The sequence below is a fragment of the Leucopleurus acutus genome (genome assembly GCF_964270905.1).
Source record: "Leucopleurus acutus genome assembly, chromosome: 2".
In the NCBI taxonomy this organism is placed as follows: Eukaryota; Metazoa; Chordata; class Mammalia; order Artiodactyla; family Delphinidae; genus Leucopleurus; species Leucopleurus acutus.
This window is the reverse complement of record NC_139143.1, coordinates 53,050,260-53,062,815: the sequence shown is the minus strand read 5'-3', so window position 1 is coordinate 53,062,815 and position 12,556 is coordinate 53,050,260. Positions and strand designations below refer to the sequence as shown.

General features: G+C 38.6%; 1 protein-coding gene across 4 annotated transcripts in view; it reads left to right on the top strand.

Moving 5' to 3' along the window:
• Positions 1-7,192, top strand: part of SWT1 (SWT1 RNA endoribonuclease homolog) — a 91,030-nt gene extending 83,838 nt beyond the window's left edge. For all 4 annotated transcript variants that reach the window (XM_082832384.1, XM_082832383.1, XM_082832380.1 and 1 more), the window contains one exon: positions 6,308-7,192. In XM_082832384.1, the coding sequence (XP_082688510.1) occupies positions 6,308-6,437 (130 nt within the window). In that variant the 3' untranslated portion in view covers positions 6,438-7,192. The remainder of the gene's footprint in view (positions 1-6,307) is intronic.
• Positions 7,193-12,556: the final 5,364 nt, after the last annotated feature.

The window sequence follows — 12,556 nt, the reverse complement described above, 5'->3', positions numbered from 1 at the left end:
GTAGACAGCGTATGTATGGGTCTTGTTTTTGTATCCATTCAGCGAGCCTGTGTCTTTTGATTGGAGCATTTAATCCATTCACATTTAAGGTAATTATCGATGTGTATGTTCCTGTTACCATTTTCTTAATTGTTATGGGTTTGTGTTTGTTGGTCCTTTTCTTCTTTTGTGTCTCCCCCTTAGAGAATTTCCTTTAGCATTTGTTATAGAGCTGATTTGTTGGTGCTGAATTCTCTTAACTTTTTTGTCTGTAAAGCTTTTGATTTCTCTGTCGAATCTGAATGAGATCCTTGCCGGGTAAAGTAATCTTGGTTGTAGGTTCTTCCCTTTCATCACTTTAAATATATGGCGCCGCTCCCTTCTGGCTTGTAGAGTTTCTGTTGAGAAATCAGCTGTTAACCTTATGGGAGTTCCCGTGTATGTTATTTGTCGTTTTCCCTTGTTGCTTTCAATAATTTTTCTTTGTCTTTAATGTTTGTCAATTTGATTACTATGTGTCTCGGCCTGTTTCTCCTTGGGTTTATCCTGCCTGGGACTCTCTGCGCTTCCTGGACTTGGGTGGCTATTTCCTAACCATGTTAGGGACATTTTCGACTGTAATCTCTTCACATATTTTCTCAGGTCCTTTCTCTCTTTCTTCTCCTCTGGGACCCCTATAAATGCGAATGTTGTTGCACTTAATATTGTCCCAAAGGTCTCTTAGGCTGTCTTCATTTCTTTTCATTGTTTTTTCTTTATTCCTTTCTGCAGCAGTGAATTCCACCGTTCTGTCTTCCAGGTCACTTATCCGTTTTTTGCCTCAGTTATTCTGCTATTGATTCCTTCTAGTGTAGTTTTCATTTCCGTTATTGTATTGTTCATCTCTGTTTGTTCTTTTATTCTTCTAGGTCTTTGTTAAACATTTCTTGCATCTTCTCAATCTTTGCCTCCATTCTTTTTCCAAGGTCCTGGATCATCTTCACTATTATTATTCTGAATTCTTTTTCTGGAAGGTTGCTATCTCCACTTCATTTAGTTGTTTTTCTGGGGTTTTAGCTTGTTACTTCATCTGGTACAAAGTTCTCTGCCTTTTCATTTTGTCTGTCTTTCTGCGAATGTGGTTTTCCTTCCACAGGCTGCAGAATTGTTCTTCTTGCTTCTGCTGTCTGCCCTCTTCGTATTGTTCCTTATTTCAACATTGAGATTCATCCACATTGAGGCATGGAGCAATAGTCAGTTTACACTCAGTTCTATTATAACATGACATATGTGTTCCTAAGTATCACTGTTATGCAGATTGCATACTGCATACTGAACTATGCAAATTCATGCAATAAAAGCCACAGGTCTCATAGAAAAGGTGGAGTTGGGGTACATCACTCACAAACTTAATAAGTGGGCTTCCCTGGTGGCACAGTGGTTGAGAGTCTGCCTGCTGATGCAAGGGACACGGGTTCGTGCCCTGGTCCAGGAAGATCCCACATGCCGCGAGCGGCTGGGCCCGTGAGCCATGGCCGCTGGGCCTGCGCGTCCAGAGCCTGTGTTCTGCAACAGGAGAGGCCACAACAGTGAGAGGCCCACGTACTGAAAAAAAAAAAACCTAATAAAGTACATTGAAAAAAAGATAGGAACCTAATCTAAATAGTATCACAGTTTGACACATTTTAGGACACATTTGTCCTAAAATGGTTAAAAAATGGTTAAAAAATACATAAGTCCTAAAATAAATCTAACACTTTACCTTTAAAAGAAGGTGAAGTTTGCTATGGACGTGATCATAGGAAAGGTTGTAGCCTGTGGATTAGTGTGATGTGGTAGAATCTGAAATTGGATATAAGGGTGTAGCACCAGATATGAATAGTTGTGGCTCATAACAGGAGGAAAACTGAGGTAGCTGGTACGTATTTGAAGTACATGCATGTGTGTATTGTGCGTATTCCTAAGCAGTTTGGTTCAGCTGCGGTGCAGTTTTCTCTGTTCATCTAGCATTTTTCACTGTTGAAATCCTGTTTAAGAAAATGCAAAATTTTTGTTGTGCTCAAATTGTTCCTTAATGTATTGATGGTGTTGCAACAAATTCTTGTATTCTAAACAAGAGCTGTAACAGAACTGATGGTATTTTTACTGCTATGTAATGTGCCACTGTATCACTAAACCACAGTTTATTTGCCATTTGTAATTTGCAGATATATTTGTGTAGCTATAAAATTGTATGAGAAGACATGGTGACAGAGTTAATTATCAAGGTGCTTCTACTGGTAAAACTCTAGATTGATAAATATATTTGATGATATCAAGACACTAGGATTGATAATCATACACAAATGTTACTAGGCAGCATAACTATGAAAATTCACTCACTCACTAGATTAAAGTAAGTTTTCTAAGAAAATCTGAAGCCAGTGGGGCATGCATTATCTGTTGTAGCTGGGGGTGAAAAACCCTGATATTCAGACTCTCAATTAATCAGTTGTACTCTTATTTATATATCTTTACAAATACTCCACATTTAAAGATTTGTGTACATGAGATTTGTGTCAAAAATACAATGTCTTCCAACCTTAGTGATACTTTTGAAGGTGTAGAAAGGTCACCATATATAACTTGGAGGGCAGAGTCCCTTGCAGGATGGTTTCAATCAAGTGTCTAAAATTATTTTGACTTCAGCTTACTGTTTAAATACTTTGGAGGTTTTGGTTTTTTGTTTGTTTGTTTTTTGCAGGGGGGAGGGTGCAAGGGTCAAGCTTGAATGTTCAAAGTTAAAGTGGTAGTACCCATTTTTCTCTTCTTTGTTTTCCTTCCACTTACTATGCCAGGGATTTGAATTATGATATTAATTAATAAGCTCCCTCTTATATCCTAAAAGTGTGAGTTTTAAGAGAAATCAAATACATCTAATATCTTGAATGCATTGGAAAATGGGGATTGCTGTTCAACGGGCTTTTGGTTATTAGCTTTTAGATTTGTTACTCTGTTGTTTGTTTTGAAATTATTTGCCATATTTTCCGTGAATGGTCCCTCCCATATTAGCCTCTGGTGTACTCCACAGCTCATGTAAGCTGCCAGAAGACAGAGGTTCTTTTTATTTCACTAGTCTATACTAGACACAGAGCCAAACACAATAGATACGAGGTAGCAGAGTTTCCGTGACTCAGAGGTGAGAACAGAAGAATGATTTAACTTGGCAAAGACAGTTACTTAGATTGTCTGAATTTGCTAATCTTTGTTTTTGATTTATAAAGTGTTCCTTGTGAAGGAAGAGGCTATGATGTGCCCAACACCATATTTATTGCAATAGGGAGGAAATTAAGTAGCTCAAGAACAGAAAACTATTTTGTAGGTTCTGATAAAGCAAGTAATTAAGGTTTCAGATTGAAAGTAGCTTTGATCAAAAGTTCAATTCCATGACACAGTAGAACCTTAATGTTTATATGTATAAATCAGTGTTTTCTGTCTTCTGCAGTTTGTAGGTTCTTTGTTATAGCTTTTGCTCTTGCCAGTGGGGTCTGAGCACTGCTTACCCTGAGCAGATGAGGAGTTTGCTCAGAAAATCCAGGATGGTAAATTATAACAAGATTATCAAACAAATATCTTGTGTGTGATATCTTCTACATATATGAGAAATAAGTTAGGAACAGTATTTAATTCACTTTGTTTGACAGAATGTTCTGACATGTTTGCAAGACAAGTCTCTAAGGTCATTTTTTCTATGTGAAATGCACATTAGTTTGTGACATCAGCTCCATAAAGTACCTGGCGTATCCACGTAATATGCCGCCTGAGGCATGTGTATCAGGAGCAGCCTTGTTTTCCTTCTAGCAGGTGCTTTCAGGGATTACTGCTTTCTGACTCCAGGAATTGGCTCCATGGTAGTATCTTCTAGATTACATTAGAGCTGTGGTTCCTGGACCTGAGTGTCAGCACCACCTGGGAACTTGCAAGGAATGCAAACTCTAAGGCTCCAGCCTAGACCTTCTGAATCAGAAACTGTTTATATACTGTTTTTATATGCACTACACTGTATTCCATTTTTCCTTTATTTGAGATGCACATTGCAAATGTATAGAAACATTGAGAGAGTTGTAAAACATATCCATTGTAGACTTTTTTCTTGTACCTAAAAAGGATTTTGGAAAAACTGCATCAAATATTGGAGTTAGGGCACTTAAATTCACTACTGCCATGCCACTTTGACAAAACTAGCTATGGAAATGAGTCAGATAACCACTGGAATTATTTTTTAATTGATCTGATCAAGTTTCCAGTTATTTTGACCCATCTGAGATTTGGTCAAATTAAGTTTGATACTCATAATAGGACAATTTAGAAAGACAGCGGCAGTTCTTTAGAAGTTTCATGAGCAATATAGAATTGCAGAACTAGAAGCAACCTCCAGTCTCGAGCTTTGTTCCAGAAAGGATTAGGAGTTGGGATTGTTTAGTTTGGAAAAGAGAAATAGGGTCACTATAAGGGACATAAAATATTTGTACTATTAGAAGAAATAAGAATAGCAACTTTTTGTTTTGTTTTAATTTAGGCAGACAGGTCAGATAGGTAATTTTTTAAGGCCCAATGTAAAGGAAGAACTTTCTAGCAATTAAGAGATATCAAAATACGTAATGGCCTTTCTCTCAGTTGTAAATATCTCATCACCAGGAGGTGAAAGCTAAGGTGAGATGATTCATTGGGGATGCTACAGAATGGTAGACAAAAGTGTTAATATTCTGCCATATCTAATATTCTGCCATTCTACATATAATCCACAGGGAAAAGGAACTCAAGAATTACTATCTTCATAGTCTAGTATAGACCCAACACATGTGATGAAAAACACCTGGTACTTTCCTCAGCCAGCAATGACAACTTGATGCAGGAAGCAAAATCTGTAGGTGATAATCCATTGTCAGAATGCTGACTCCCACAAGTAAAACCAAATGCCATTAGGATGAAAAGAGGGGATAGGGCTCTCCTCTTAGCTATGAGAGGAGGAAAAAAGAGGAGAAGAAAAAGAAAAGACATCGAAATAGATTAGAAGTCTAGTTACTAAGGAATTTTCTTCCACATGTGGAATAAGTAACCAAGAACAGGAATAGGGGCCTGCCCTTTTTATTTCATTTTCAAGTTTATAAGAAGACATTTTACATCTCTCCAATTTTGGACCTCTTAGGGTCTTCGGAAAATCATTTTCTGAGCAGTTATAAAGAACTGGCAACGACATAACACTGATTTTAAGCACTCCAAATGCAGGAAACAGGACTAGAGTAACACAAAGCCAAAAGTCAGGTTTCAGCCAGCCCCAGGGAAGCCACACGTCTTCAGGAAGTGAGGCTGCTCAAAATACAGTGTATTTACTTTGCTGCGGCTCCTAGCTCTCATCCTAGTCCTTGAGCTCTGATTGACTTCTTTTTTCTTCATACCCTGCATCAAGGGATCCATGAGGGTGGAGGGGCAGAGGAGGGGCAGTGTGCAAAGGCAGCTGGAAGTCCTCCCCGACACTCTGGACATGGTTCAGAGCAATCTTAGAAGCCAAAGAAGTTGTAACAGTGTAATTTTCATAACTGCCATTTCTTGAACACCTTTATATACCAGATGCTGTACTGGGTACTGGGTATTCTTCGTGAACTTATGTAGACCATCTCTCAATAGATTTAAATAGGTTTCCATGAGATCTGAACTCTATAGACACCATGTATAATGGATTGGTGCTCTAACCGATAACTTAAAGACCTCACAGCTTGTAGGCCTCCTGTCAGCTTTTGAGAGTCCAGCCAGGCTTCATCTTAGATAAAATTGTGAGTAGTCATGGCAAATATCAGGCCTTTACTCCCTGCTTCCCCACCTCTGGTTTAGAGTAATTATCTAGTATTCATTTGTTAATGACTAGGTTACCTATCTTGACAATTCCCTTTAAGAGTTGAAGCTCTGTCAACTTCCTATCCCCTCACCAATGTCTGTTCCTGTCTGGAGGTGCACCCTCTTAGTATCCTCCAGTTTACCTGTTCTCTAACTCCCAAGCCAAATAAAACAAAAATATGTGATCTACTCCACAGCTTTCTTGTTGACAGCAGGTCTGCCATGGGAAGCTTTATTCCTGAATGAAGGAATTGCACCAAAATCATCTCCATGTTGACTGTCTGCGAACCCGTGCTGCTAAGTGCTTATCCTCCCATGTTGTTTGGTTTGGGCTAAGGATCCATAACTTTGGCATTTTCGCTCTCAGATATCAAATAATGTATTTCAAATCCCAGTGTTCTCCTGTTGTATTAAGATTTTTTTCATTTATCTGACTAGCTCTCTTGTAGTGATATAAAATTTCTTTATCCCCTAGGGAAAAGTTAACCATCGGATGCCACCAGCTGGTTGAGATGGAACACACCATGCAACAGTGCAATGCCTCCGTCTATATGGAGGCCAAAAACAGGGGATGGTGTGAAGACATGCTCAACTATAGAACCTAAGTGCTGATTTTGTAACTTAGAAGGAATACATCTGTCTTCAGGAACAACAGAGTAGCTTTCAACCTTTTGTGCCAAACCCGGGAGACTTGCAAGAAATGTCTTAAGAAATGTCTCAAATGTCAATGTCTCATAAGTACAAAAAGATGATTGCCTATTTCTGACAACCTCATTGAGGTTCTGATGTGTCCATTGTGGGATAAACTGTGAACTCAACTTGTCTGAAGTTGACTTTACCTCCCTACCTCTACTCCTAATACTGAGCCAGTGTGTCTAAGGAAAGGAGAGCCATCTTTTTGGTCATCTTAGGGCAAGAGCCACTGCGGCATCTGAGGAAGGCCCAGGACACAGTGTTAGCATCTCTCTCAACAATAAATATGGGTATGTGACCAGAGACGTTTCCAAACCTCAAGAAAGAATTAGGACATGACCATGCTCACCATATTCCACAAGAGAAATCTTACCGTGGGCTGTTCTATGATCAAACTGTCTTCCATGTAGACACAATACGTAATACGTATCCCTTCTACTTCCCCCAAGGTAAGGGAAGTAGAATTTTGACTTTGGCTCCAACTTGCTGCAGTAGCCTCTTTTCTTCCCTGGCCTTGTCACTTCTCAGTGCATTTCTCATGGGATAAACAGGGAGACCCCTCTGCTCAGTGTCCTCTTAAATGTGAAACAGCATGGATTTATCAGGTAGCAGTGGCTGATGTTTGCCCCTGGCTAAACCAAGTGTTTAACTGACTTCTTTAGTTATAAATACCATCTATGGAAATCCTTGTTTACTAAAGTATATTATGCTTTTGTTAATACATTAGATTAAATCTAATTTGGTATTCTATTATAAATGTTAATTTATTTTTTTTAAAAAGCAATGAATTATTTTTAGTGATTTTGCTTTTCATTTTACTTCCAAATTTTTTTTCTGAACTGCATACAGGTATGATTATAAAAGTGAACCTCCAATGAAAGAGAACTATGCAGGATGCCCACTAGCAGGAAGAAGGATCCGATGAGCTTTGTTTGCTTAGAAAGCCACACCTCCTCCTGGGGCTCAAAGTGCCCTCAGGGATATGAGCCTGGGTAGAAGGAGAAGCTTCCAGAGCACCTCTGCTGTCTGCCTCTTTCCTTTTCCATCCCCTCCCCCTACCAAATATGTCTTCAGACTTTTATCCCTCAGCTGCTTCTAGTTGTTATTGAGTTTTGCCCTGCTTTGTTTTTGTTGCTGTTGTTGTTGTTTTGGTCGCAGCTTGCAGGATCTTAGTTCCCTGATTGAACCGTGGGCCACTGCAGTGAAAGCGCAGAGTCCTAACCCCTGGACTGCCAGGGAACTCCTTGCTGTGCTTCATTACCTCCCTTTTTCTCTCTTATCTTTTTAATATGTTATACTTTTTAGGACATTTCTTTTCACTCCTATCATCTGAATACTTCTACGTATTTCACCCTATGCATGTGGATTTTAATTTTATCCTAATCTATGTGTCTTTCACTTTGTGCGTTAATTTATCAATTTTCAACCTTTTTTAAATTTTTTTTTTTTTTTTTTTTTTTTTGCGGTACGTGGGCCTCTCACTGTTGTGGCCTCTCCTGTTGCGGAGCACAGGCTCCAGATGCGCAGGCTCAGCGGCCATGGCTCACGGGCCCAGCCGCTCCACGGCATGTGGGATCTTCCCGGACCGGGGCATGAACCCGTGTCCCCTGCATCGGCAGGCAGACTCTCAACCACTGCGCCACCAGGGAAGCCCTAAATATTTATTTTGATATGTGAAAATGTTTTAACTTTCTAGTCTTATTTTTATCTTTAGAAGACATTCTTTAAAATTTTTTTAGTGTTTGTTTCTTTGAAATGTAAGGGTTTTGGGGTTTTTTTTTCTTCTTTTTGTTGCCTTCTTATCTTAAACTTTAATTTATACTTTTTTTCTAACAGTACAGTGTGGGAGTTGAGGTATCCCTTTCCTCCCATCCCCTGCTCGCTCTTTTCTGGGTCTCCCCTCTGGATTGGAATAACTCAGTTGACATAAGGATCCTAAGCCCCACCTTGGTAAGTTTGTTTTCATGGGAAATTATCATATCTTTAGAACTCCAGGTTTTAAAATCTCCATTCAGTAAACATAGCTATTATATTTGGGGCAGAAGCTTCATAAGCATGCCATGAACCAGAAGGGACTGATGGGAAAAGTCACATGAGGGCAAGGGCTCTCTACATAAAGTCTTGCCTTAGTGAGAAGCTGGTGATAACTTCCTGAGAAGCATCCCTGAGGATTTTGACAGCAAAGTTCCTGGAACCATTTTACTGTAGCCTTTTCCAGCTTACTTCCACAAGATAGTCCATTTCCTTCTGGAAAGGACCAGGGAGGGTCCTCTGGCTTGGCCAGGCCACAGCTCTTCCAGCATTCTGAGCCAAAGAAAAGTTGGCTAAAGACTTAGAGTCTGTTGTACCCTACTGGGTCCTCCTGTTAGGACCTGCAGTGGGCACTTGGGACTGCACAGATTGGAACTTCATAGATGGGTTAATTTCACTCTCCTATCATTGTCTTTGCCTGTCATGAAAGACAGGGGACACAAGACAAACCTGAAACTTTATTTCCTTGATCTTTTGGCCATCATCTTAAAACACAAGTTCTTTCACCCTTTCAGGGTTGATCCACAATTATTTAGTGTCGTGGTCTCCCTTAAGAACCTAGCTTTTATTGTTCATACTCCTGATGTGACATCTCCCCACGCCCACCTATCTATTGGAGCCTTTTAGCTCCCTACCGTGTGAGATGGGATGAAGTTACCTTTATCTTCTCAGAGGGAATATACCTCACTACTGAATAATGAAATGCATCCTCCACTTAGGAAGTGCTGCCACCCATACTCCTTTTCCGATTTAGATTGGACTGACAGTCCAGTCTCCCTCCCAGTTGGTGGTTCTTTAAGCTATTTTGCCAACAAACAACAAAAAACCCCACTCCAGTGAAAATAAGCAACTCCATGAGCTTGAGCAGAATTTACAGCTATGAACCTATAAGGTAAGGCAGTAAGACACTCAAATCTCAGTTACCAACATGGCTTGCTGCTCCTAACTACAAACCAAATTCAGTATCCTAGCCTTCGCAACTCTTATTGTAGACTAATGGTTATCGCTGAACTACATTAACTCAGTACATACCCTTGCATGGCCAGTGGGGATGAACGGTTCCCTGATGTGATTTCCAGTCAGGTAAAATATTGACATGTCCTAGACTTTTTAAAAAAGGCTTTTCCCTTTAAAGGTTTGGTTAAGCTAGAAAGACAAAACTTTTTCAAGTGTAAAACTGTAGTTTTGAGTTTTGTCAAACACAATCACATAATCACCAGCACACTCAAGTAATGAGTTCCATTGCTCCTCGAAATTCCCTTGTGCCCCTTTGTAGCCAACTCCCATCCCCATCTCAGGAAGCCACTGATGTGTCTGCTATCCATGTAGCTCTTTTCCAGAATGCTATGCAAATGGAGGCTTTTGAAGCTGGCTTTTCACTTAGCATGATGCTTCTGAGGATCCATCCATGTTGTTTTATCAATAAATACTTCAGTGTTTTTATTCCTGAATAGTATTCCATTTTATTCATGTACCCTTCCATTCATTCACCAGTTGGAAGGATATTTGAATTTTCAGTTTTTGGTGATTATGAATAAAGCTGCTATATTCATACACAGGTTTCTGTAAGAACAGGTTTTCATTTCACTTGGATAAATACCTAGGAATGGGATTACTGTGTCATAGGATATTTAACTTTATAAAAAACTGTCCAACTTTTTCCAAACTGACCTTACAATTTTGTAATTCCTCCAGCAATTTGAGAGCTCCAGTTGTCATTTTGCTTTTTACATTTTCCTAATGATCTATGACAGTAAGCATGTTTTCATGTTATTATTAGACTCCATTTATCTTCTTTGGTGGAGTGTCTTGTTCTAAACCTTTTGCCCATTTGAAAACTGGATGGTTTTATTGAGCTTAGAGAGCTCTGGATGCAAATCCCTTATCAGATGTTTTCTTTCAAGCCTGTACCTTGTAAGGATTTGGCATCACTTTTGGTTAAGATAGAGACAGAACACTTGCATAATGCAGAAGGTAGATCTTACTATCATGATTTGAGAGTAGCCTTAATGGATAGCTGGCCCTGTTAATTATTGATTGGATGACCACCATTACATTTGATAGATGCCTTCAAACTTGGCAACTCTTATTCTTAACTTGCAGGACAGTTCAGTTCATCTCTTAAGAAGTTTCAGTCTCTCGCTCACTGAAGTTTGGTATTCTGTGTGCCTTTCTCCAGGCTAAAATTGTATTAGTCCTGTTGTTCTCTCTGAGCAAATACCTTGTATTTCCACAAGATGTCAACTCTGTATATACTCAGCTTAATAACCGAGCTTTTGCTTCTCACCCTTATTCAGACCCCCAATAGAGAACTGAGCTCCTAACAGTGAAGCCTAAGTACTTTATTGGCCATTGTGCTAGTAACGGTAAGTTAAAGAACCCATGATATGCACTTGAATACATCCCTCTCTTTATGTACTCTACTTATTGCTCAATGTATCATTATCATTTTTAAGACTCTTAAGAAACTTCTGGTCTTATTAAGAAAACTGATGCTTCACAGTAATTGCTTTTTAACCTTCAGATAATTGATTTAATAGATCTCCTGTTAACAGGACCAAATTTGTGGCTTGGCCTTACTATTTGAGATTGATATATTTGATTCATATGTTGGCATTTTCTCCTCTTTTTTCACTCAGTTTACCCTGTATCTTAAGTCTCAGTGAGAGACTCTTCAAATCCTTTTTTGAAACAAAGTAGGGTACAAAAAATTGACTAATAAATCCTATAGAGACCGTGTTTTCTGTGACTCATAGTCTTCTAAAGGCAACTCTGGAATTACAGTAATGTCCTAGAGGGACTTTCTCCTTTGCCTACTTCAGTTTTAAGTTAAGAATTCTGAGATCTGGAGAGATTATAGGGCGTACACCTAATATATTAAGCACTAATGATATTCCCAAATCCAGGTCTTTTCCTAAAATATGATTATGTAAGGAATTCTAAAACATTGAAAATGATAAAGTATTTAAGACATACTAGAAGCCAAAAATCAAAACCCTATCCTTGAAAATCACAGTAAAAGAATTTATTGTGATTTATGCTTGAGTATAATCAATTGTTTTGTTAATTCAAACAGGTATTTTATAGTTTTGCTACTTTTAGGGATTTAGTCTAGTATGTTTTGTGCACTATTACTATTGATTGCAAGAGTGGTTATTACCAATATCATTTCTAAACTATTCCAAAACCCATACTGGTTTAAAAAGACAATAATTTATGCTGAGGCTATGCCATTTTGTCCTTCCCTCAAAAAAAAAAAAAAATTACCTTTTAAATGTGGATAAACAGAACTGGTCACTGAGCACTATTTTTTTCTTTATGAAACCTTATATTCAAAACATACTTAAAGAACATAATTTTGGCTACCAAACTACTTGTTTGGCATCAATGGTAATATAGGTAAACTTTGACCCAAAGTATTCCCACATATTCTTGCATTAAGCATGTTACATAGGAATTGAGAAGTGATTTCAAGGATTTTACACTGACTCCCCCCACTAAAATTTTATTTCCTTGTGCTAAATAAATAGAACATATACAGATCTATTTTAAAAATATTTCATCATACTAGGCAAATTCAAATCTGCCAACCCAGTTTTAGCCCAGAACCAAACCAGTGATAGTCAGGAACTACACAGCCACCAGGCAAACTGATTTCCTTTCTCGTTGCTTCTCTGTGGGGATAGATGAGTGAAATAAGGTGTCAAAGTCCCAGCGGAACATTTGTAAAAAAAAAATACCTAATTTTCTTCTCACCCAGGTTAGCCAGTGGATAGTCATGTTGTCCCAGTTGGCTCATTAGATTCCTGTGTGCCTCTTTGTCTTCCCAGAGAAAACAAAACTAAAAACCCCCTTTACATCAGTCCTTATTTCAGATATAAGACGCCAGTTAACTATTTTCCCACAAATACCTTAAGCTCATTTTTACTTGAAAAAAAAAAAATTTCCCCCCAAAACTTTTAGTAATGAATGAGTACACAACAACATTTGGATAGTAATC